The 24,724-nt window shown below is 55.9% G+C and overlaps 2 protein-coding genes across 6 annotated transcripts; both read left to right on the top strand.

The window, feature by feature from the left end:
- The first annotated feature begins 490 nt into the window (after positions 1-490).
- Positions 491-9,468, top strand: PAOX (polyamine oxidase). Of its 2 annotated transcripts, XM_019644097.1 has the most exons (7): positions 491-803; positions 1,333-1,819; positions 2,687-2,886; positions 4,678-4,930; positions 7,028-7,140; positions 7,643-7,800; positions 9,077-9,468. In XM_019644097.1, exons 1-7 carry the CDS (start codon positions 620-622, stop codon positions 9,218-9,220), a joined length of 1,539 nt encoding a protein of 512 aa, XP_019499642.1. In that variant the 5' UTR covers positions 491-619; the 3' UTR covers positions 9,221-9,468. The 2 variants fall into 2 exon arrangements, with proteins under 2 accessions (XP_019499642.1, XP_019499643.1); XM_019644098.1 differs by lacking the exon at positions 9,077-9,468 and having other exon boundaries at positions 7,571-7,650.
- Positions 9,469-10,926: 1,458 nt separating this feature from the next.
- Positions 10,927-24,645, top strand: MTG1 (mitochondrial ribosome associated GTPase 1). 4 transcript variants are annotated; one of them, XM_019644094.1, is made up of 11 exons: positions 10,927-11,470; positions 12,428-12,492; positions 14,929-15,033; positions 16,980-17,060; positions 17,573-17,629; positions 17,829-17,919; positions 19,617-19,678; positions 20,118-20,214; positions 20,364-20,445; positions 23,841-23,953; positions 24,234-24,645. In XM_019644094.1, the coding sequence occupies exons 1-11, from the start codon at positions 11,359-11,361 to the stop codon at positions 24,359-24,361; spliced, it is 993 nt and encodes a 330-aa protein (XP_019499639.1). In that variant the 5' UTR covers positions 10,927-11,358; the 3' UTR covers positions 24,362-24,645. The 4 variants fall into 4 exon arrangements, 3 of the variants coding, with proteins under 3 accessions (XP_019499639.1, XP_019499638.1, XP_019499637.1); XR_002124210.1 differs by lacking the exon at positions 10,927-11,470 and adding an exon at positions 11,478-11,965 and having other exon boundaries at positions 20,311-20,445; positions 24,234-24,325; XM_019644092.1 differs by lacking the exon at positions 10,927-11,470 and adding an exon at positions 11,484-11,965.
- The last annotated feature ends 79 nt before the right edge of the window (positions 24,646-24,724 follow it).

Below are 24,724 nucleotides of genomic sequence, written 5' to 3'. Positions count from 1 at the left end.
GTATTTTCTGCCTCCGCCTCACTGACCTCCACAAAGGCTGGCTCGCCCGAGTATCTGAGGCAAGAGGGAGGCGCCTCCTCCTCCTCCTGGTCACCGTTCCCATGTCTCCCTTAGAAGGAGACATGCGTCTGCCCTGCAGGCCCACTCTTCCTCTGTGGAGACAGACCCTCGCCCACACTTCTCAGCAGTGAGGGCTGCGGCGCCCGCATCCGGCCCGCGTCCAGTGTGTAGGCCGACACGGTGACATACAGCTCGCTACGCCCGCCCTCGCTCTTCCGTGCAGCCCGCAAAGCCTGCCGTCCTCAGCCACCGTCCTGGGCCGTAGGCCGGACCGCCAACGGAAGCCCCAGGCTCAGTCCAGAGCGGCGTGCGGAACCTGGCGGGGCTGACGCGGGGACTCGCTACGCACCGCCTTCCCCGCCCCCTCCCCGCCCACCTCCTGTGCACGGCCCCGCCCCGCGCCTTCACCCATCTCCAGCCCCACCCCCGCCCCACGTCCTCACCCACCTCCGGCCCCGCCCTCTTCCCCGCCTCGCTCCTCAGGCCTGCCTCAGGTCTCCTCAGTACACTGTGCACCGCGGAGCCGCCGGGACACGCGGGGACTGACAGAGACGGCGCGATGGAGTCGAGTGGCGGCAACACGGAGCCCTCGGGCCGCGGCCCGCGGGTGCTGGTGGTGGGTGGCGGCATCGCGGGGCTGGGCGCGGCGCAGAGGCTCTGCGGCCACCCGACCTTCCGGCACCTACGGGTCCTGGAGGCCACCGCCCGCGCCGGAGGTCGCATCCGCTCGGAGCGCAGCTTCGGTAACGGCCTGTCCCGGAACTCCTTCCTGGAACCCTTTCCCAGGGCCGCTTCCTGGAGCCTAACCGGTGCTGCCTGAGCCCCGCCGCCTCCCGCCCGGCCTGCGCCCAGGCTTAACCGACCCGGAAGCCTCGCCTGGCCCCTGAGTGAATACCCGCTCCTACCCCTTAATCAGCCAAGTTCGCTGGTCCCCGAAGCTCCGCTGCCCGTAGTTAGCAGGGCCGGCCCCCGCCGGGGAAAGGTAACCTGTGAATGTACACAGTTGGCCCTGGATATGCTCCCAGACCCCCATGTAACCCTCCAGGGCCCTCCCAAGCAGGTGCAGGACAGCACCGCCCCCTCAGGTGTTCCCCTTAAATTAGGTCTGACCAGGCCTTTCCATGAGGGACTGTGGTCTTCAGGGACCCTGTGGCGCTTGGGCTGGTTTTCAGAACATATTTGGAAAGGGCAGGGCTGGCTGTGGTCCAGGAGAGCTCAGGGGTCACCTTTGGGGGAGAGAACCTCAAGGTGGCATCTTGTGTCCCCTCCCAGGTGGTGTGGTGGAGGTAGGCGCCCACTGGATCCACGGGCCCTCCCAGGGCAACCCCGTCTTTCAGCTGGCTGCCAAGTACGGGCTGCTGGGGGACAAGGAGTTGTCAGAGGAGAACCAGCTGATTGAGACTGGGGGTCACTTGAACCTGCCCTCCGTGTCCTATGCCAGCTCCGGGGTAAGTGTGAGCCTTGAGCTGGTGGCAGAGATGGGCAGTCTGTTCTACAGCCTCATAGACCAGACCCGGGAGTTCCTGCATGCAGCCCAGGCCCCAGCGCCCAGTGTGGGGGAGTACCTCAAGATGGAAGTCAGTCAGCACATGGCCAGCTGGACCGAGGATGAGGAGACCAAGAAGCTCAAGCTGGCCATTCTCAACAACTTCTTCAACGTGGAGTGCTGTGTGAGTGGCACCCACAGCATGGACCTGGTGGCCCTCGCGCCCTTCGGGGAGTACACTGTGCTGCCAGGGCTGGACTGCACTTTTCCTGGGTACGTGCATGCTGTACCCACCCAGTCAACCCTCCACACAACCTGGGCCCCCTACACCACCCCGAGCCCACTCTATGCACCTCGGGTTCCCTCCATGCACCCCTTACCCCCTCCATGCACCCCAGTCTCCCCCATGTACGCCGGGCCCCCTCCCAGCACCACACGTTCCCTCTGTGCACCCCGGACCCCTCCATGTACCCCAGGTCAAGGTTTGGGAGGCAGGGGAGGTGTGGGAGAGACCAGGGGACCTTTTTCTTCCCTGTTTTAGAGAGATTGGTCATTTGTTTCCCTAGTTGTGCTCATTTAAGAAAAAGGAAAGAATTATTTTCAAGAAAAAGTGATGAATGAAGGAATCGCATCTTGTATGCTTTCTCCCCCCATGTTTGCAAGGCCCCCTGTGTGCTCAGTGCTGTATGAAGGCTTCAGCCTCCGGTGGGCGGACAGGCCCTTCCTTGTGGCAGGGTGGCTGTCCCTCAGCTGGTATTTGGGAGACACTTGCAGGACTGTCCTGCGGGTCTCTCCCAGGTGTCACCCTGGCATTGTCACTCCAGGGCTCCTGCACAGGGGAGGGCCTTTGTGATTGTAACGACAGAACTGGAGTGCAGGCAGGAGGGGGGGGCCTTGCTCTTTATCTTGGGAGCTTGGAGCCCGTTTGCTCTTTGATCCTCTCATTAGCCGTGGAGGCGGGGATTAACATTCCTGTGGTGGGTCAGAAACCGCAGGGGCAGCCGGTCGCCCACGCCCTCCCTGCGTCCTGCGCCGCCCCAGCCCAGGTCGGCTCCTGGGCGCTGGCGGGAGCTCCGAGGCTACTTCAGCGTCTGGTCCGCAGGCTGGGCTTCTAAGCAGCGCCATCTCTGTCTCTCCTAGGGGCTACCAAGGACTCACCGACCGCATAGCTGCCTCCTTGCCCCAGGACGTGATGGTTTTTAACAAGCCCGTGAAGACCCTTCACTGGAACGGCTCCTTCCAGGAAGCCGGGTCTCCCGGGGAGACGTTTCCCGTGTTGGTGGAGTGTGAGGACGGAGGCTGCTTCCCAGCCCATCACGTGGTCCTCACCGTGCCCTTAGGTAGAGCCACGCCTCCCCGCCCCAGGTGTCCCTGGCCTCTGTCTTTCTCTCCTTAAGCTCACCTTTTCATTTAAGTTTTGGGTAGACTTACTCTATTGTGTTTTGTAGCATGGCAAGTCAGCCGCCCTGGTCCTTTGGAGGTAATTTAAGGAAAGGTTGGGAGGCCTCCGGAGGGAGGTTCCCCTGGGAGAGAGTGGGATCGCCTCTAGAGGTCGGTCTGAAGTAGTCGAGGAAGCAGTCACACAGAGAATTCTGTTTAGGTCTAGATCCGACAGGATTAGACAGGAGGTTTGAGTAGGAGGTGACAATTTGATGAAAGGTGGAGATGGTTGAAGTCCTGCCTGCGTTATTTACTCCTCAGGCAGCTTGGGGACTTACCTGTCCCATCCCCTGTTTGAGAAATTTCAACAGAGAGAAGTCAATTGCCCAAATTCACCAAATAAGCAGGTGTCAGAGCCAGTGTGAGATGAAGTGCCTCCCTTATTCTCCCTCCCACCCTGGTGGTGGTGTGTCCTTTCAGAAAGGTTGGGTGTGGCAAGCCCACTCAGCCCCCAGCTCCTTTGTCCACAAATGGAATTATCTAGACCAGGGGTAGGTAAACTTTTGAGACGGAAGACCGGCAGGGGTCAGCAAACTGAGGCTCGCCAGCCGCAGGCCCTGAAGTAAAATTGAAAATGAAAGTAAAACTATCATAGTTTCATTTATAAAAATTTTAAAGGATATTGTTCACATAATGGTGATTATGTAAAAATATATTTATAGCTCTCGAACAATTTTTAAATTGTCATGAGGGACAGGATTGGCTCTTCCAGGGGTCGGCAAACTTTTGAGACAGAACGTACCGAAAGAGCCACATGTGGCTTGGGAGCCGCAGTTTGCGGACCCCTGAATTAGACATATTAACATACTGTTCTGCTGCTTCATTGGTTTTTCCTTTTTTTGGCTTAAACCTTTTTGTCATTGTTTCCACATTAGCACACACAGCTCATCACAGTCTTTTTTTTTTTTTTTACCACGATGGCCTCTTCATTTATAGTTGCCGCTGCTGACCGTGCTGTGATCAGGGGATGTATTATTACAGCCGTCGGTGTTGTTCCCAGGGAGCCAGGGCCTGTTACACCTGTTCTTTACACATAGAATTTTCTTGTATGTAGGTATCATCGCTTAATCTTACTTAGTATTGATGGGAATTTAGGTTGTCTTTACTTTTTCTGTCTCACACAGTGTTTAACATGCACATTTAAAAACGCTTGTGTGGAGATGCCTGTGGGTCAGCTTCAGTAGCAGACCTGCTGGGTTGGAGACAGGGACAGGCGGGGATGGCTGTAGGACGTGGACCCCTCTGCGGGTCCCCACAGCAGGTGCCTCGCTTCCTGTGGGCTGTCCACCTTTTCTTACTAACTTGTGAGGATTGGCGTGTTCTGTGACTTTTCACCAGGCAGATCGGTTCTCATGTGGTGTGGCTTCTGGTGTGGCCGGTGCAACCTCTCCGCTGCTCCACTCGGACCCTGAGCTGCGTTCTCTGCAGGGGTTGAGAGGCAGAAGGCTCAGGAGTGGACCCTGTCCCTACGGAATATTTGGGCACATTGTGTGAACTGTCCTTGCCCGAGCAGGTGGCCACAGGGCCTTCCACGTCCCTCCACTGTGGTCCGGCCACTGAGGCTCTGGGTCCCAAGTGGGCACGGCGTGTCTGGGGGCCTCTCCCTCTGATGGGGCCAGAGGTGTCCCTGTGGCCGTTGATTCCACTTTAGACACTTAAGGGTGTAAGTCTAGTCCAATTATGAATTCCAGGTTTCCTTAAAGAACGTCTGGACACCTTCTTTGAGCCGCCACTGCCAGCCAAGAAGGCAGAAGCCATCAGGAAGATTGGCTTTGGGACCAACAATAAAATCTTCCTGGAGTTCAAGGAGCCCTTCTGGGAGCCGGACTGCCAGATTATCCAGGTGGTGTGGGAGGACGCGTCACCCCTGGAGGACTCCGCCCCCACGCTGCAGGATGCCTGGCTCAGGAAGCTGATCGGCTTTCTTGTCCTGCCTTCCTTCGAGTATGTACGCTCCATTCTCGCTCTGACAGGCTGATTCCACAGCCTGTTGGGTTGGGATTCAGCAGTGTGTCCATTCCCTGCATGGCATTTCTGGGGGCCTTACTGCTGGGTATCCCAAGGGCACCCCAAAGCGCTGATGACCGACAGATACCTGGGCCTAACCCCTCTGGGACAGACAGAAGCCCACGGTGTGCAGCTTGTCAGCCTCTTGGGTCCGGAGATGTGCTGCTGGACTGGGAGGCATGTTCCCTGGGGAAAAGTATTTACCAAGACACTGGGGAAGCCGGGGCTTGTCAGTTACAGAGGGAGTTTGAAACATGGACATGTCCCTAATGGGGAGACAGTGCTTAAACCGCTGCGATGACTGGATAAAACATCCTTACAAGTCATGGGATCATAGACATGTGACTGGAGGGTAAGTGGTGTGGCCCAGGGGTGTCGCATACACAGCAGACATGATTCCAGGTCTTCACGCAGGGACGTGGTGGGGCTGGGGACCAGGATAAGGGAAGGGCAGGAGGCCACGAGAGCAGGACGCACAGGCTTCTGCAGCCTGTGAGGGGATCCTGTGCGTGTCCTTTGCACTGAAGATAAAGCTGACAGCAAGGGGTTTGGACACATGCCCGGGTTGTGGGCGGGCAGTGGCTCGGTCACTGGGTGTGCTCAGCCACCTGCTTCAGGCCTGGCTCTGTAGCCTGTGCTCCATGTTTAGGATGTTGTGAGGACGATGGAGCCGGGTGCTCCTGGGACACTTTGTGGCCCAGGACGGTGGCTGTCACACTTTGTAGTCTTATCTACTCTTATATATTCTTAAAAATGATCGAGAACCCCAGAGAGCTTTTGTTTATGTGGGTTGTATCTATACACTCACCACATTAGAAACTAAATCTGAGAAATTTAAAAATAATTATTCTTTGAAATGACAGTAAGCCTATCCCAGGCTAGTATAAATAACATTTTTAATGAGAAATAACTATTTCTAAAAACAAAACTTAGGGAAAACGGTGGCACTGCTGTGTCTTTCGCAGACGGCTTTAGTGTCTGGCGTTGGCGGGCAGCTGCCCGGTTGAAGCGCCAGACGACTGGGACTCACACCGACATGTAGGGCAGGAGCAGTGTTGAATGGGCCTCAGGTAATCGTGGCTGTTCTTTGGCCAAAACCGAAGAAGTAGTGGTTTCTTAAAGTTTAGCTGCACTGTGCGCCCTGAAGCCACATGACAGACTTTCACTCTGTTGCACTAAGATCCAGAGTCTGTCCTGCACTGAAAATGGTGGTTTGTGCAGTCTTCCAAATGTTGATGCATTTCATGCACAATATCAAAAAATTAAATTCATTAATGTCACCACTGATCAGAAAAGTCTCTTGGTATTGGGAGTCTATTAAGCTGTTGGTGGCAGATACAAGTTTTCTAAAATTCTAATTTTTGCTCGATAGCTTAAATTTTATCATCCACAGTAAATGCTTGCAGCTGTTTCCTAGTTTCAGACACGCTTGCTCATTTTCAAGATAATGTGTGCCAAGCCTGTGGTCTGTCGTCAGTCGCTCTGACACGGTGTCCATGAAAGAAGTGGCTTGTTCAGCTGGCAACTCAAACCACCGCACCTGGGCTGTTGGCAAGAGGCTGCTGCCCGGCGTCCACAGGAACGCTTCGTGCCTCTCCCTGCTCCATCACACAGCGTATTAGAAAGAGGAGCATTCCCGAGTCCAGTAACTTGCACTGCTTCATCGAGCACACTTTCCAGTGAACTTGGCGTTTTTTCCCGCACGTGTGTGGTGGGAAGGACACTGTCTGCCAGTGCTGTCTGTGTCGCCGCCTCACTCCTGCTAAGGGCCAGCAGCGTGTCCAGCTGGGCCTGCACGATGGTGCAGATGTTGGCAGAGGGGCACGGCAGGCCCCGTGCAGTGCTCTGAGGAGTTCTGACCCAGCAGAGCGCCTGGGGTTCTGTGGCCCACACTGACCTGAGGACAGCTCCCTGGTGGACCCTGTGTGGGTGTTGGCTCCCTGCACAGTCACTGGGTCCTCACTAAGGGACCCAGGTGACGGGTGGAGGGCTGGGCCCGACGCAGGCCATCTCACTGCTGTGTTCCCCACGCAGGCCTGCCCACGTCCTCTGCGGGTTCATTGCTGGGCTTGAGTCTGAGTTCATGGAGACACTGTCGGATGATGAAGTGCTCCAGTCTCTGACCCACGTGCTTCGCAGGGTGACAGGTACAGACCACATGCGGCCGCGGCACTGCCCTGTGCCCCCTGCTGGCTAATCTCTAAGCAGGGACCTAACAGAGAAGAGCTGAGTTGGCCTCTGAACGTTCAGGGACAGTCCTTCCTTGTGTTGGTGGGGTTACTTATCTGAGGAACTGAAATGGCTTTGCAGACACTTTCCACTCCTTTTTTCTAAAATTTACCACCAAAATAAATGCAGCTGTCCTTAATCAGAGCTTCCGAGATGAGGATGCTGAGGCTCAGGCGGCACAGTGACGCCGTCCCATGGTGGTGCATTGGGGGGCAGCCCGCCAAGCGTGATGGTGCCAGTTGGGTCCTACTTTGCTGGGTGTTCCGAGTGGAGCGAAGCAGATAAGACAGGGAGAGGCTCTGTTTATGACTCCTTCCCAGATAGCTTCTTTCGTTTTAAACCGCTCAGTCTTTAAAATGGAAGACCCACTGCAGACATGCAGCAGGCATGCCAGCTAACGTCGACATCTCTGTGGCTCAGGAAACCCACAGCTCCCTGCACCCAAGAGCATGCTGAGGTCTCGCTGGCACAGCGCCCCGTATACCAGGGGCTCCTACAGCTACGTGGCCGTGGGCAGCACCGGGGACGACATTGACCTGCTGGCTCAGCCCCTCCCTGTGGACAGAGAGAAGGCCCAGGTATGATGTGGCCGCTGGGTGAGGAGGCACTGGGGGCCTGGTACAGGGCCCATGTCCCCGGGACAGGCCTGCTCTTAACCAACGCACCACTCGGCCGGCCCTCCAGTAGCTTCTTGAGAAAGGGATGGATGGAAGGTTGATTTTTAGAGAAAGTTTGCATGTGTGAAAATGCCTTTTTTTCTACCCTTTACACTTCAGACATTCCACTATGTAACAAACCCCCAAACCCAGTCTTGGAAACAACTACTTAATTAAGCTGACAGGTTCTGTAGGTGGGCACTTGGCATGGCTTGTTTTTGCCCTGTGGTGTCTGGGGTCTTGGCCGGGAAGACTTGACCCACTGGGGGTGACTCGGCCAGGGTGGGGTCATCTGAGGCTCCTCTCAAATGGCTGCCCTGGGATGGGATTTCTTGAAGGTGAGCTTGTCTGGGATGTCGACTGGAGCGCCTGGCTGTGGCCTCTCTGTGTGGCTTGGGCTTCCTTACAGCATGGTGACCTCAGTGCCATGGCTGCCCAGGGCACCGTCGCAGGCGGTCCAGTGAGCGGGAAGCATCACTTCCTGCAATCAAGCTCAGAAATCAGAAAGCCCCACTCTGCGGCACTCCACATGCCTGCCCAGACTCCTGTGGGAGGAGTCCAAGAACTTACAGCCCAGTGAAAGTCCCACATTACACATAAAACCCTAGTTTGAGAGTCATACCCTCAGGGTTTTGAAGACATTTTCCAGTGTTGCTGTTGGGAAGTCCCAAAGCCATTCGGAGTCCTTTCTCGTGTCCTATTTTCAAATGTCTTAGGAAGCTTAGAAGAACATTAGGCTCCCCATGCACTGAGCTCACTTGTCTCATGCCTGGCCTGGCGCCCCGGGGCTACCATCTGAGGCCTGCTAGACAGCTGAGAAGTTCTTTTGCATTATCTTTTCTCTGCTCTTTTTCTGGGATTTCTGTTGTTTGGATGGTGGACTTCTGGACTGGTCCTCACATGTTCTTGTCTTTTCCCCTCTTCACCTCCATCTCTTTGGTTTTTGGGTGATGCTTTCAATGTTGTCCCTGAAACCCATTGAGTGTCTGGTTGTAGTCATGGTTAATTCCCGGGTGCCTGCTGTCCAAGGCATCCCTCGTGGTTGCGCTTTCTGGGATGACAGCACCTGCACTTGTGGCCACATCAGGGTGTGGGGTTAGGTGAAGAACAAAGCCACATGCTCACCTGCTGCAGTGAAAGGTGTGTGGTTTACAGCTCAACCCCGGGCACCCGTGCTAACTCCAGCCCTTCTTTGCAGCTCCAGATACTATTTGCAGGGGAAGCCACGCATCGGACGTTTTACTCTACCACGCACGGGGCCCTGCTGTCCGGATGGAGGGAGGCTGACCGGCTCATCACTCTGTGGGACCCCCAGGCACAGCCACCCGGGCCCAGGCTCTGAGCCTGGGCCACTCCTTCCGTGCCAGGGGAGGCTGGCACCATCCTTTCCTCTGACAGATGATGTTCAGCCTGGCTTGAGATTTTGGGATGCATTGTAACTGGGGTCAGCTCTCACTTTTCACATCTGTCCTTGAGTCTGACCAGGTCTGACTAGAACTGGAGGTGAAGTCTTACTGGAGAAGTGAGACACAGGTGCCGCTGTGGACGCTGTTGGCGTTGGCTCACACATAAAGCGTGTTAAAGCCCCCAGTGTCCAGACTGGTCCTTAGGCCTCTGAGCTGCAGCAGCTGTGGCTTCTATCTTTGACTTGCCCCAGACCCAGGTCATTGCAGGGCCCTGTGTCCCTGGTAGGTGGCCCGCCTCCCCTAGGTCCCCTGGTCTCTGGGTGTTGTGGTTGCCCCTCGTCCTGGGCATTTCACATGTTCCTGAGTTCTCATTGCTGGTGGCTAGGGCTACAGCATAGCCAGGGGACCTCCCCATTTTGTGGTGGGCCGCATGAGGGCCAGCAAGTGGAGAGATGGGTGCACAGGGGCACCGCGTCCTGAACGGGGCCTGAGGTTTCCTGGAGGATGTGAGCAATAGTGAGACTACAACAGTGCAGATGGACAGGGCAGCTGGGCGTGTCAGGGTGAGCGCCACAGGTGGTATGTGGGTGGGTGTGGGGTGAACATGGGGAGCGTGTGCTGGCCGGTGTTGGAGTGAGTGTGTTGGGTGAACGTTTGGAGTGTGGTGGGGTGGGCGTATTGGCATGGCACCTTATCCTCCTGTCTTGGGTCAAACTGCTCCTCTAAGTGTCTTCCCTGCCCCCTGCCCCGAGTTCTGTATGTGTGCCCACTACTTCGTGTCCCCAGAGTGGTTTTGCTTGCACACCTGCCAGCCAGATAGCTGTGAGAGAAATCCAGAATTCAACAGGGCTTTATTTTGGTTTTATGGTCCTAGGGCTAAGAAAGAATGCAGCTTCCATCAGATGCAAAGGTTTGTACTGTTTACATCCAGGGTTCCATCAAGCCACGCATCTTTGGGAGACATTTCCCCATTCAAGGAGACAAAGGCAGGACCCAGCTGCTTTGTGGGCAGGAGGATGCCTCAGTGAGGAGGGGCTGGGGGCTGGGTTCTCACAGGGCATCTGACTTATCAGGAGGCTGATGTCACTCAGCCAGGAAGCCACCTGGCAGGGCTGGTCTCCGGTGGGGGGCACCTGTCTCTCAACCCCAAGAATGTTTAGTGCTGTGTGTGAGGAGGTTTAATACCATCAAGACCAGAGTAATGATATTTTTGTGCTGAGAATCTGAGCATGTTTGGAATTTTAGAAGCTTGCTTCAGAAATTCCATTAGAGTCATACTCTTGTAACGCAATATGCAGTTGAGTAGTTACTTAGGCTCCTGACTATATTTACATAGAGTATTGGACCTTGAGGAGAATTTCAGGCTCATTATATTAACAGGTTTAATTGAGCAGAACTGCAGTCAGCATTTGCAAAGGGTTTGTTTGTTACGTGAAAACCCGGAGTACTTGAAAAAGAACAGGAAGGTAAGTTATATATATATATATACATATATATATGTATATATATATTATTATTTTTTTTCCTTTTAATTTTTAAAAAAAATTTATTTGTTTTTTAGCTGAGTCATCCTGCCACCTGTTGGCAGCTCAGCGGCTGCTCAGCTCAGGCCAGGAATCGAACCGCTGTTGCTCAGAGCTCAAACTCTTGAGCGAGCTCTTAACCAACTGAGCCACTCAGTCACCCAGTATTATTTAAGGTGAATTTTTGAAAGTTTTTTTTGCGAAGTTTCAAACAGGGGACTGCTAAATTTTGTTACGCTTATACTCAGGATACACTTAAGGAAGAACTAGGATTTTTAAATTTAATTAATGTTAATATACCTATGAATTTCTTTAAAAACCCTATAAACTCAGGAACCCTGAGAACCTGGGGACCGAGGACTTGTAGCCCCGCCCCAACCCGGGCCCCGCCCCCTGGGCTCTGGCTACCGCTTGAAGCAGCGTCGTGCGCACGCGCGGGCCGCGCCGCGGACTGTTAGAGCGCCGGAACCCTCGAGCCCGGTCCCTGGCCGGGCGGAGAGGTCCGTCAACGTAGCGGTCCCGCGTTGCGCAGCGCTCGGGGACGCGGCGCCATGAGGCTGACTCCGCGCGCGCTGTGTAGCGCCGCCCGGGCCGCCTGGCGGGAGAGCTTCTCTCTGGACGGCCGCGACGTGGCGCGTTGGTTCCCGGGCCACATGGCCAAAGGTGAGTTCCGGCGCCCGAGTGCCCGGCGTCCTGGGCGCCCGCCAGCGGGTCGGGAGTCCCGCGGCTGACCTCATCCCTGACTCCCAGCAAGGCCCTTCTGCCACTGTATTCCCCGAAGCCTCACTTTCCACATCTGTCTTATTAAAAAAGTAATTTCCTGGATATTAATTTGAGGACTAAAGGAAAAGGGTTAGGAAAGCTCTTTCCAAGTTGTGTTCAGCTATTATTGCAACACCTTTAAAACAGTCGTTTTTGTCTTCTGCCTGAACCTCGCTGGGAGTTTTTACTGTTTGTCAAAATCTGGCGGAATGAAGACACCCAGGACCAGCCCAGCCCCTCTCGTGCCGCGGGCGGCCACGGCCCTGCTCCAGCCGCCTCACTGCACCCCGCGCCCCGATTCGCCCAAGAAACGGTGGCCCGGCGCCCGCTCTGCCCGGCGCCCGTGGGCGGCGTTGCGGGTGGGAAGGAGCGGGGCGATGGCCGATGCTGGAGGATGTGCGTGGAGGCCGAGCGGTGGTGTCGCCGTTGCCCCGGGCTGTTCCTGGTTAGGGGGGAGCTGGGTGCTGTGAGGGGGAGGTCCAGGGTGCGTGGCTGAGGTCGCCTCTCCCACGGCAGCGTCTCCGCACAGTATCCAGGCCCAGTGAGCTGGTTAGGTGACACTGTCAACTTCATAGCCCAGACCAAGGCCCCGAGAGCTTAAATACCCCACCCAGAGTCGCCCAAGTGTCAGGTGGCGGAGACAGGACCTGGCCTCCCACGGGGGCCAGATGTTACTCCCGAGCCACTCGTGTTGAACTTGAAGGGGCTCCCAGCAAGGGGTTAGCAGTTAACCTTACAGCACTTCACTCAGGTGTGTCCCTTTACGTTGTTTGTGGTGCTCCATTCTTGACAGTTCTGCTTCAATCCCTTCCTCTCCGGCGGTGGACCCCCTGCCTTAGGCGTCCTTCTGTTTTCCAGGGCTGAAGAAGATGCAGAGCAGCCTAAAGCTGGTGGACTGCATCGTGGAGGTCCATGATGCCCGGATATCCTTTGGTGGTTGTGATACTGGAATTTATAATAGGAAATGTGTATTTGGCCTTTGTCCCTGCTCCTGGAACAGAATTTCTAAAACCCCTTGAATCTCCTAAGTGATAAGAGCAACAAAGGTGTCTTTTGTCATGTTAATGAGTTGGCTTTTGGAAAACCCCTCAGGATGGGGCTGGTGCCAGGGGAGCCAGCCTGATAAGGGAGGGTTGGAACTTTCAGCCGCACCCCTGACCTCCAGGAGGGGAGAGGGCCTGGGGTTGGGTTCAGTCACCAACAGCTAGTGATTTAGTCAGTCAGGCCACGCAGTGAGGCCTCCGTGAATCCCGGGGGACGGTTCCGTTCCGGCATCTTCCGGTTGGTGCACACGTGCAGAGGTGGGGAGAGCGGTGCCCCACGCCCGGAGAGGGCACGGCAGACCCTGTTCCCCTCCCCCAGACCTTGCTCTGTACGTCTCTCTGTCTGGCTGCTCCTGAGTTAGACCCTTAGTGATAAACCCGAGATCTAGTGAGTAAAACATTTCTCTGGGTTCTGGGAGCAGCTCTGGCAAATGAATCTGGCCCGAGGCGGGGGTGGTGGGAACCTCGGACCTGTAGCTGGCGGGTCAGAAACGCGGGTGGGACAGTCTTGTGGGCCTGAGGGGTCTGATGCCATCGCCAGGGAGAAAGTGTCAGATTGAGTTGAAGGGAAGGAGCCCAGCTGCTGTCAGAGCTGCTTGTGGGGTGGGGAGCCCCACCTTTGGAATGCAGTGGTGCCTGAGTCAGTGCTGGAGGCAGCAGGAAGGCTCCTGGCATGCTACCTTGTTCCCATCTGTCTCCTCTGCCTGGCCCCTGCTCTGGTCCAGTCGGCCACCACAGTGGCCAGCAGCCTCCCTTGTCGTAGTTATTGGCACTTAAAGCAATGGTTCTTATCCGTCATTACACATTAGAATTTACAATTAAAATGACTGGTCTGGGCCCCTTTCCAGACCAGTTAATCAGAATCTGGTGGAGCTGCCCCCCACCCCCCTACACAGGGAACATCACTGGCCCCAGACCTCTGCCTGCGCCCAAGCGCAGCCCAGCAGCAGGATTCTCTGGTGGGATGTGAACTGACCCGGGCCCCCCACCTGTGCCTGAATCAGCATGGTGTGCTGATCTTGGTCACCAGTGACTAGTTTCTAGACCCTGTTTTCGTCGTATTTGAACTATGTTTAGAGTCTCCTTTTATGAGGAGCGTTGGAGAGTTACCACCTCTAGGTTAGAGGATGAGGGACCATTTCACAATTTCAAAGGCTTATGGGAACTTCTGTATTAAAGTACCGAGTGTCTTGGGGGCCGGCCGAGTGGCTCAGTTAGTTAAAAGCTCACTCAAAAGTGCAAGCTCTGAGCAACAGCGGTTCGATTCCTGGCCCGAGCTGAGCTGCCAACAGGTGGCAGGATGGCTTGGCTAAAAAAAAAAAAAAGGGAATAAAGTACCCAGTGTCTTCACTGTAGGTAAATATGTCAGTTCATACAGTGTCCCATGCTGGTCAGAAGTGTTTAATGGCGATTGTACATCTGATGATTAAACAGTAATAAAAGCCTGTGGTTATTCAGTGTACGGTGATGAGAAGGCATCTTTCCTAGTCAGGACGTGGCAAGAAGCCCTAGCGCCGGATAGCGGGCCTGTGACGGGGTCTGGAGGCTTTGGTGTTCTGAATTAGCACAGGACTGGCTAGCCTGGGGGACGGGTGTCCCTTTCTTGTGTGGGTGAGGACACAGTGACTAACAGGGGCCTAGACCTGGGTGGGCTGGCCTCTGTGCGAGATGAAGCACCAGGGGGGCCGAGCACGCGGAGATGAAGACCTCCCCTCCTGTCTGTCAGTGTCACCCGAGGTGGGTCCCTGGCTGAGGGGAGCAGGGGCCTGGTGATGGTAGCAAGGAGGGGGGACCTTCAGGGACCGTCTCCTTGTTGGTGACCAGATGTGGCAGTGGTGGTTTGAAACACACTAGTTAGGTGGCAATTTTTTGAGTGATTATTTATTTATTTGTTTATTTATGTATTTATTTTTAAGCTGAGCCATCCTGCCACCTGTTGGCAGCTCAGTGGAGAGTGATCATTTATTTTGAACTTACATACCTTGGCAACTAATCAAGGGTTTAGTTATGAAACCTTCCACTGAGCTTTGTTGTTTTTGTCACCGTCATTCTTGTTTGGGAGCCTCCTGAAAGCCACTGCCCTGCCTGGCCGCCTGTTGTCCGAGAAGCAGCCTGGGGTAGCAGCGTGGCCGTGGCCGGGAGGAGGAAGGACACCCTCTCTCATGGGCGGGCAGCTCGGGCTTCCCAGCTCTAGGACTGCGAGGCTGCGCTCTCAGCTGCGTCAGTTCCTCCCAAAGGTGGTGCCAGTCGGGTGACAAGACAGTAAGTCAGTTGGCTGGCAAAGCACTGAAGGAATTTTGGCCTTAATTTTGCCACATCCCACTTTCAGGCCGCAACCCTCTGTTCCGGGAGACCCTGGGGATTAAGCCGCACTTGCTCGTGCTCAACAAGATGGACCTGGCGGACCTGAGCCAGCGGCAGGTAAAGGCCGCCTGACGCATGCCTGCTGCACCGGGCGCCATGTCCAGGACGAGCTGCCGCAGACGTGCGTGGACACGCCGGGCCAGGCTTGCTGCAGCACCCCCGTGTGTTCGGCGTGCTCCCCTTGGATGCCTGGTTTACGGTCCAGATCCTGAGTGTGCGTCTCCTATGGGACGTGGCCGCTGGCCCCTGGCGGCTGCTGCTGTGGAACACACTTCCACATTTAATTTAATTTCAATTATGTTTCAGTCACTGCATGAGGCTGGTGGCCGCTGGCCTGGGTTCCCCTGTGATGGCTGCATTCCCCAGGTGTCCATACTCAACCAGCTCCACGGCCCCCCAGAACCCCGCCTGGCCTGCTGGCAGCCTTTGGTGCGACCTGGGAGGTTGGGGGAGGCCCAGAGTAGCTAACGGTGTCTCCAGCCAGCTCTCCAGCCAGCACCAGGCAGGATCGGGGACACAGTCACCAAGTGCAGGATATTCCCTTGTGTCCAGAGGTGAAAGCAACATGAACACTCTGGAATGTGGCCCGTGGAGTATGTGTCTGCTTTTCTTGCTCTGTTGTCACATTCTTTGCAAGGAATAGGTGTCAGAATCCTTTGAATTTCAAATTTTTTTCGAGTTGTCAGTGGTGTAGTTTTTCCTTTTACTGCAGCAGCAAGAAAGCGTTTGAGGTACTTTAGTCAACCATGGTGCATTTGAGATAATCGAAGCCCCTGTGGGTTTCCAGGGAGACATTCAAGCTGGGCTGTGTTCATGGAGACGCCAAGCACAGGGCCTCCCGGCCCTGCTGCCTGCCCCACTGCACGCTCCCATGTGCTCCCACGTCCACCATCGAGGTCCCCCCCTGCTGGGAAATGGTCCAGGTGCACTGCATTTGCAGTGTCCTTGTCATCATCACAGGCTTTCAGTTGCTTTGTTAGTTGAGACTGGCTCTTCTCAGTGTTTGTTAAATGCTTTTTTATAGAGTCCTGGGTGCACCGAGGTCACCTGACAGGGACCCACCGTGTCCCGCCTGGTTGGGAGTTAGCAGGACTGCTGGTTCCTTCTGTCATGTGCTGCTGCAGCTGGGGGTTTGGAGAGGAGAGAAGCCCCCAGTGGTGGCCCCCCATGCAGTGGATGGGGACATATCGAGTGAATTTATACATTTCAGAGTGTGGCTTCAAAAATATACGTCTTTGTTTTGGCCTGTATCTTTTTTATTTTTTTTTTAAGCAGGGCGCAGCTCACAGTGGCCCATGCGGGGATCGAACTGGCAACCTTGCTGTTATCAGCATCACGCTCTAACCAGCTGAGCTAGCCGGCCACCCGTTGGCCTGTATCTTAATCTACATCATTACGAATATACACACAACTAAAATGAACTGAATTAATAGGCCTTTCTTGTTCATTTAAGCATCAGTAGTACTTTTAGGTCAGTAGCTGATCAAACAGTATAATACTGGTTTAAAAAATACGATTCATATGCTGATTCACTGAATGTTAAGACCAGTAAACTCACGTTAACCATAGATTATTTTGGGGGCTTCTAAAGTATTAGGAATACTTTGTGATGAAATTGGGTTCAGACCTCAAAGTGGACTTCGTTTGTCAAAGCTCGTCAGAATACAGAGGGGCCGTGAGAATCCTCAATGAAGACCCAAACCATAAGGCTTCAGTGCTGGGTGTGGCTTCAGCATAACCTAGCTGAGCCTCGTATTACAAGATGGGACTGGAGTGGAGGCTGGGGGGCAGGCAGCGTGCTGAGCACTCCTCCCTGTTGCGCCTGCCGCCTATGCCCGTGTCTGCCCTTGTGCCTGCTTCTCCCTGAGCGCCCGGCCGCAGTGGCTCTGAGCCCAGAGCAGGCCTGGGGAGCGGGGCCGGCAATGCCAGACCCTCGGATTGTGGCGTATCGCACGCCTGCGTTCCTACTAGAATTTAAAATGGGGATGTCTCATCTCTTTCAGAAAATTCTACAGCACTTAGAAAGAGAAGGCCTAAAAAATGTCATTTTTACCAACTGTGTAAAAGATGAAAATGTCAAGCAGGTAGGCTTTTCTTTGTTTTATACTTTAATGCTTCTGCTTAAATATATTCAAGAAACACTGTGAAATATCGTATGCTTTCTTAAGAAGCGGAGTTTTGAGATGGATTTGCTGGGGCTCCTGGGGCATACTCATGTCCTGGTGCTGAGAGCAGATGGGCCTGGACCATCTGTGGGGGCTTGAAAGAGCAGAGTCGGGCTGCACGTTACATCCCGGGGTTACAAGTAGGAAAGGCCTTGGCAGAGTCTGGAACCGTCTTTTTCCCAGTTGTATTTGGAGGTTTCACTGGCTGACATGCATCTGTTAGAAGGTGGTTCTAGTCATAGGTGTTACCCTCCTGGGACGGCTGCCTTTCCCTTTCATGGTAGAGGGACAGGACAGGGCACAGGTGACTCCCACCTTAGTGTGACGTGGACGCAACCCTGGTCTCCTGACGCTGGGCACTGGAGCCCACCACGTCTAGAAGCTAATGAAGGGGTTGGTGCCCACGTGCAGTGCCTGTGTGTTTTGTCCAGGTCATCCCAGCCGTCACAGAATTGGTCAGGAGCAGCTGCCGCTATCACCGAGGAGAGGTTGGTTGGTGGAGCCCAGTGCCTCCTGCCAAGGAGCCTGGGCTCATCTGCTAAGCACAGGTGCGCCCGTCCCACGGTGGGCTGTGGCTGACCCGGGAATGGTTGGGCCCTCGCGCGGTCACGAGCCTTGCTGCAGGGAGGGCGGCAGGGTGGTGGGCCGAACGGGGGCCTGGCCGACTCCCTGCTGTCCTGCCTGCAGAATGTGGAGCACTGCATCATGGTCATCGGGGTCCCCAACGTGGGCAAGTCCTCACTCATCAACTCGCTCAGGAGACAACACCTCAGGAAAGGTACTGCCAGCCACCCCTGTCCTTGGGTTTGTGTCTTCCCACCAAAGAGACCCTTGTGGGACTGTTGGGGGTAACAGCCTGTGTACGGTTAATGGTGAGGCAGCTATCCATTGTGTTTTGTACTTAATTTGTTCTCTCTCACATGTTAAATGTGTAAAATGTTTAGTATGTGGATGACTTTGCCAAACTTTGGTGATTTTGTCTCTTCCTTTATTTAAGTCCTTTGATCAATTGTAGCTAAAGCGCTGTGCAGCCAGTGGGTCTGGTGTCAGGCCCTGGGCCACTGCTGCTGTTGTCACAGCCTGCCTAGGTCACCCTGGGAGCCCCACCGTCTCCTGGCTTCATGGTTCTCTGATTTTGAGGCACACAAGAGCGTCTGCGGCCTCTCACTGTGCCCTCGCCTTTTTCCTGAAGTGTTTCAAGTTCAGAGCCAAGGCCTTGTAGGCTCCACTTCCCGCGTGCCCGTGTTCTCTGTGAGCACACCGTCTGGCACTGGGCTGCGCTGAGCCATTACTGTGGCCGGCGTTTCTGGCTCACGGACGTGGTTACTCCTCTGCTCTTGAAAGTTTCCTTTTCTTTAATTGTGGCTTAAAATCAGTGGCATCAAGTTGTGCAACCATCATACTATTTCCAGACACCGCAAACAGAGTCTAACCCCACCAGCCCTGGGAACCTCGAATCTACTCTCTCTGGATCTGTGAGGATGTGGGACGTCACGTGACCTGGCCTGTGACTGGCTGATGGCCGCACACACGTCCTCCAGGCCCATCCACGCTGCAGCAGGCGTCAGGCGCCCGTCCCTTTGCAGGCTGGATAGTGCTGCAGTGTGTGCATAGCCCACACGTGTCTCCTCCTGCTGCAGCTGATTAGGCAGAGGGTGCACAGTCAGCTGGGGACACCCCCTGAGCTGGGCCCCAGGGCTGCCAGTGTCCAGTTCAGCCCCAGAGACAGGCCTGCAGTGGGCGGTGCCCTGGCTGCAGGCTTCGGGGCTATGTATGAGTCAGGAGTAGCGGGGAGGGAGGCGACTGCTGGAGGAGCAGCTGTGCCCTGGCCTTCACCGTCAGGCACTTCCCATGGGTCGCTCACCAGCTCTCGGAGCACCTGTCCAGGCATTGCGAGGCACGTTGCAGAACCTGGCTTGAACAGCATTGCTGAGAGCTGGTGTGCGCTGAACACCGAACGCCAGCTCATCGGAGCTCGCGGATCTCCCTGTGCCTTGTCTGCCAGGCCTGTGTGTTTCAGTGTATCTGACAGCCCGCCCCCCCCCCTTTTTTTTTTAAAGATTTTTATTGGGGAATTGGGGGATGGGAAACAGACAAGTTGCTGTCCTTTTGTTCTTCAGTCTAATTGCTTCACTGGCCCGTGTTGGTATTATCATTGTGCTTTTCCCGGGCGAGGCAGATCAGTCGCTGGCTTCTGGACAGCTGCTCAGAGTGGCTGCTGGCCGCTCACGCTGGCTGCTGGCTACACACGGTAGCCCATGGCAACCCACTGCAGCAGGGGCTGTAGCCTACGCTGTCGCCAGAACTCACAGCAGCCCAGCTCCAGGTTGAGCTGTTGTTCAGCATCTTAGCTGTAGAGGGCAGTGTCACTGGCCCTCATATGTGGGATCCAAACCGGGGCCCTCTGGCGTCCCAAGCCAGTTCTTAACCATCGCGCCACTCAGCCAGCCCCTGACGGCCCCTTTTTTCCTGCAGGAAAAGCCACCAGGGTGGGTGGCGAGCCTGGGATCACGAGAGCTGTGATGTCCAGAGTTCAGGTAGGGGCCCAGAGCTCCGCACACACAGACGCCTGGCTGGCCCTTCCTGTGGGCTGGTGGGCTGGGGGTGCTGTCTCTGTCCGTGCGTCCCTCCCCTCACTCCGCGTTCCCAGAGCACTCGCCAGGTGCCCGGCACTGCACCAGTCCTTATGCCAACCCTGTGGGGGGCACGCCGATCCCCGTTTACAGATGAGGAAACTGAGGCATGTGTTCAGGGCCGAGCAGGCTGAGCCCATGCCCTCCACCACAGCGCGGCTTCCCCCACACACTCACTCCTCCTGGCAGAAGACGAGGCTGTGGGGCTGTTGCTTTCGTTTATTCTCCAAGTGAAGTGGAGCTGAGTCCTGTGGGGAAGCCGGTTGCTGAGTGATAAGAACACCCACTCGGAGGCCCTGCTCGAGGCTTCCTGAGCGGCCGGATGACTGCCCTCTGCCCACAGGTGTCTGAGCGGCCGCTGGTGTTCCTGCTGGACACCCCTGGGGTGCTGCCCCCCCGGATCGAAAGCGTGGAGACGGGCCTGAAGCTGGCCCTGTGTGGTGAGTGGAGCTGCCCTGTGGGCCCCAGACCACAAAGCCGGGGGACGGGTGTCTTGGGTGGCGGTGCATGAGCACGCTCTGGCCGTGTGCCCTCAGGGGACAGGCCTGGGGCTGAGACGGTGCCCTCACCATCGGCTGCCCGCTTCCAGGGACTGTGCTGGACCACCTGGTGGGAGCGGAGAGCCTGGCTGACTACCTTCTCTACACCCTCAACAGGCAGCGGCTCTTTGGGTGAGTTTGGGTGCGGGTGGCGGCCCCTAAATGAAGAGCAGGATGTCACAGACGACAGTGACAGCACTTGTCACTTAGCGTGTAGGTGGACACGTGACACACGGGCACATCTGTGAAGCCCATACGGTCCCGAAAGCCCCAGATTTCTTGTGCTGCTTTGTAGCCCCCGCTACTCCTTCCTGCCCACCTCGCACCCCGACAACCACCTGCCTTCTGTCCTCCGCTAGAACTCCTAGGAGTGGGGTCACCGCGTGTCCTCGCTCAGCACTGCAGTTTCAGACTCCCGTGTTGTCGCATGTCGGTCGGTCATGCCTGGTCATGGCCAGGCAGCATGGAGTTGTGGGTTCCTCACAGGTGTCCTCTGTCACATCAAGGCCATCCGCCTCGCTAGAGGCTCATCAGGTTTTAGCTTTCCCCTAAAGAACCGGCTTTGGGTTCGCCGACTCTGTTCTGTTTTTTATTTCATGGGTTGCTGTTTATTGTGTCCTGCCTTCTCCTTTGCTGGCGCTCTGTTTTCACGTCATTGTTGCAAGAAGGGCACTGAAATTTCTACCTGTAACTCGTTTGTTTCCCTCACAGTTCTGTCAGTTTTTGCTTCGTGTGTTTCGAAGCTCCGTTGTTAGGGACAGACACAGCCACGTGGTGACGTCCTTGAGACGATGAGGTGCCCCCGTCACTGGGTGTGACCTTCTAGCCTTCAGAATGCTCTGTGTTCTGATCTCTGCTTGTCCGACCGCAACGTAGCCGCTCTAGCTTTGCTCAGAGTGAATGTGGCAGGCCTCTGTCTTTGCACTTCTTGCTGTTAAACCCCTTGTGTCTCTCTCACCCTGTCTGTGTCTCCGTCTGTCTCTCTCTTTGGCCATTTTTTAGATTGATTAGACACTTTTTATGATTCCACCTTGTCCCCTTTATTAGTTTATTAGCTGTAACTTTGGGAGGAGGAGCCTTGTGCTTTTCAGACCCTCGTTAAGGGACATTATAACACGTTGCATCTAGTGTAAGCGCCTCACGAGAGTGCAGAGTCAGTTTTCATCCTGAGCTTTGGGCCGTTGTTGTCATGTGTCTTTTGCATATTTTACAAACCCCAGATACACTGTCGCTGTTTTTGTCTATACAGAGATTTAAAGTATAAGAAATAAATTAGCTGTTTGCCCATCCGGTGGTTTTCCTGGTGTTTACATCTGGTGGTGTTTTGCTCTGTCTGAGGATTTCCTCTAACAGTGATTGGAATGCAGGTGACGAAAGCTTTCTGATTTTGGTGGTTGGGTTGTCTTTGTCCCTTTCTGGTTTTTGCCCTGTGCGTGGTAATAGAGGGACAGATTTCTCAGTCCCGGACAGGACAGGTGCTGCCCGCCCTCTGCACAGCGCTCCGATCGTCTGTTCTGTGGAGAATGTTCCTCCTGCTGCAGCTAAGATTTCCTCTTGATCACACTTCTCAGCGGTTATGACGCTGGGTCCTGCTGCGTTTTTGTCATGTTTCTTGTGTTTACATTGCGTTGAGTTCTTGGATCTGTCTGTGGCTTTGTAGTTTTCATCAGGTATGCATAATTTCCAACCATTATTTTTTCCTGAGTGTTTCTGCCTCCTCTCTTGTTGCCTCGGGACTGCGGTTCCCGCGTGCTGGCAGCGGTGCTGGGTCCTCTGTGGGGTCGGCCTTCGTGGCGGCAGCCCCTCCGGTGCGTCCAGTATTCACCTCTGCAAGTCCGGAGTGGGTCATTTTACATCTTCATGTCTCCACTGTGTAGCCACGTGGAATGTGGTCAAAATAACCAGTCTAAGATCTTTGTCTGCTGGTCCTGACGGCTGGGCAGCCTGATGGACCTGTCTTCCTGCTGTGCGTGCCAAGAACTTCTGCTTGGATGGTAGCTGTTTTGAATGTTACCTTTTTGGGTGACAGGTGTCCGTGTATTCTTGTAAAACTCCCTGTACTTTGTTCTGGGACACTTGTTTGGAAGCAGTGTGGTCCTTTCAGGCCCATGGGTCCAGAGTGGTGCCCCCACTGAGGCAGGCCTGTCCCCGCCACAGCACCCATGGGTCACGGGTCCCCATCTGTCCTTGGCTCTGAGTCAACGCTGGCTACTGTCCCCCTGCCCTCCAGCATGGGGAGCGTCCTTTCTCTGTGTGCGAGTTCCTCCGCTGAATGTTTTGGGCGGCTTTCTGCAGACTTCTGGATTCTCTTTCTGGCTGTGACCTTTAGCTGCCTTGGTCTCCCAACACGTCTTGTCCTCAGGCCCTGTGGGGTCTCATGGTGCCAAACTGGGCCGTTGAGGGCCTGCTTACATTCTTTGTGGGCTGATGTCTGGTGGCTCAAAAACCATTGTTTTGTGTGTTTGTGGCAGTTTCAGATGGGGTCATTCCAGTCCCTGTGACTCTATTTGCGTGGAAGGGGATTTCAAATGTAATTTTTTTGCTTTTTTTCCATTGAAGGCAGTTTGGACCATTGTAGTTCTGCCACGTTTCTGGAAAACGTCACAGCTGAGCTCCTGCAGGTGGCAGGTCTCAGGTGTGTGTGTGGGGCCCTCCCCGGGCCTGTTGTCTCCTGGGACAGGTTCTTGCAATTGTTGGGACAGAGAGGCCGTGGGGCTGCTGCTCTCCAAAGCTTGATTTAGGAGCTGCATTTCATAGGATCCAGTTGGCGGAGTCTGGGCCCGTGTCCTCGTTGGCTGGATGCGTCCAGTCCGAGCAGCCGGCTTCCTCCCGGCTGAGCCTCACCCTCTGTGGCCACCAGGCTGGTCCCACCACTCCCTCTGCTCATTGGGGTTCCGGGAGAAGCAACCAACTTGCTGTGTTGCCCAGTGGGGTGCTGTCAGTCCAGGTGTCTCGCGGCTCCTGGGGTTCTGTCCGTGGGGGTGTTTGTCCCCTTCAGCCACCGTGGCAGCTGTGCCTTGCCTGGCCCTGTGCTGCCTTTCCCGTCAGTCCCAGATCCCATGTCGTGTGGGGCGGGGCGTCCGTGAGAGTCGCCGGGCACTCCTTGTGTGGTGGGCACCGAGCCAGCCATGTACTGTGGGCTACAGGACACGCTGGTCAGACCAACCAGTCCATTCTCCAGGCGGCTGGAGAGACGCAGGGGACCCCAGCTGGACTGACCTGTGTGTCTGCTCGCAGCCCTGAGCGTGTCTGACAGTGGCCGACGTGCTGGCCTCGGGCCCCAGGCCCCGCTGCCAAGTGGTGGGATGGGCGACGCCCATGAACAGCAGCTGTTTTGCAGCCAAGGGCACCAGTGAGGAGCTGGCCTTAGGGTGGTGGGACAGGTGTCAGCAACTCTGGTGGGCCCTCAGGAGGCTCAGGCCCCCACCCACACCACGGCCACTCACACCTCTGAGGGGTCACTGTGGAGCTGGGAGTGACCACGCAGGCTGGCTTTTGCTCCCTCCGGCTGACGGTGGCTCGTGCAGGTACGTGCAGCACTACGGCCTGGATGGGGCCTGTGATGACGTGGTGACCGTGCTGAAGCGCGTGGCCGTGCGACTGGGCAAGGCACAGAAGGTCAAAGTCCTCACAGGCACAGGTGAGACGCGGGGCCTCACCTGGCCAGGTTTAGGGGCCCAGCCCATCGAGCAGACCTGGCTGGGGGGACGTTGTGGGGACTCCCTAGCGAAGGTTCTGGAGAGGGAGGGGCTGTTGCCCAGCCTCCCTGCCGCCCAGGTGACCCGCCTCGCAGTTTTCTTTCCCAGTCGGCCCCGCTGCCTGAGCTCCAGGTACCCTCCGCAGGGCCCCCGAGGGCGGATGGGGGTCCTGGGCCCGCTGTGCGGAGGCTGCTTCCTCACATGGCTGCCCGTCTTCCCCAGGTAACGTGACCGTCGTCCAGCCCGACTACTCCGCGGCAGCCCACGACTTCCTCCGGACCTTCCGCCGTGGGCTGCTGGGCCCCGTGATGCTGGACCGGGATGGACTGCAGAGCCCCCTGGACTCCTGAGCTGGTCCAGCCGGCGAGCGCCCTCCCCCCAGAGACGGGTAGCATCCTAGGCCTTCAGGTCCGGGCTCTCGGCTGGTCACAGCTCACCGAGGTCTCTGCTCCGCCAAGAAGGCTGCGCCCTCAGGCTCCTGCTTACAAGGGACGGGCCTGGGTGTGGGCGTCAGGGCTGCCGGATCCCTGAATGGTTCTGTGCCCGGCCCGCGAGGACGCTCAGTGGTGCTCACTGTCATTGTCCCAGGAGTGAAGCTACAATCTGTAACTTAAAGTTAAAATTGAAAGGCCCACCTGCTGTTGGCCTGTTCACTTCGTGCCAGTAGCAGCTTGGGCCCATGTGTCAGGGCTCCTGTCACTCAGGAAAACAAG

The sequence above is a fragment of the Hipposideros armiger genome, unplaced genomic scaffold, assembly GCF_001890085.2.
Source record: "Hipposideros armiger isolate ML-2016 unplaced genomic scaffold, ASM189008v1 scaffold_85, whole genome shotgun sequence".
Classification (NCBI taxonomy): Eukaryota; Metazoa; Chordata; class Mammalia; order Chiroptera; family Hipposideridae; genus Hipposideros; species Hipposideros armiger.
This window is presented reverse-complemented; position numbering and strand designations above follow the sequence as displayed.

Bases quoted from the DNA above. Each gene is read 5' to 3' on its own strand.
- PAOX (XM_019644097.1), top strand. From the start codon at position 620: ATGGAGTCGAGTGGCGGCAACACGGAGCCCTCGGGCCGCGGCCCGCGG. The intron at 804-1,332 runs GTAACGGCCTGT...GTCCCCTCCCAG, and splicing joins CCGCTCGGAGCGCAGCTTCG to GTGGTGTGGTGGAGGTAGGC. The intron at 2,887-4,677 runs GTAGAGCCACGC...TATGAATTCCAG, and splicing joins GGTCCTCACCGTGCCCTTAG to GTTTCCTTAAAGAACGTCTG.
- MTG1 (XM_019644092.1), top strand. From the start codon at position 11,779: ATGAAGACACCCAGGACCAGCCCAGCCCCTCTCGTGCCGCGGGCGGCC. The intron at 17,630-17,828 runs GTTGGTTGGTGG...TCCTGCCTGCAG, and splicing joins GCCGCTATCACCGAGGAGAG to AATGTGGAGCACTGCATCAT. The intron at 17,920-19,616 runs GTACTGCCAGCC...TTTTTCCTGCAG, and splicing joins GAGACAACACCTCAGGAAAG to GAAAAGCCACCAGGGTGGGT.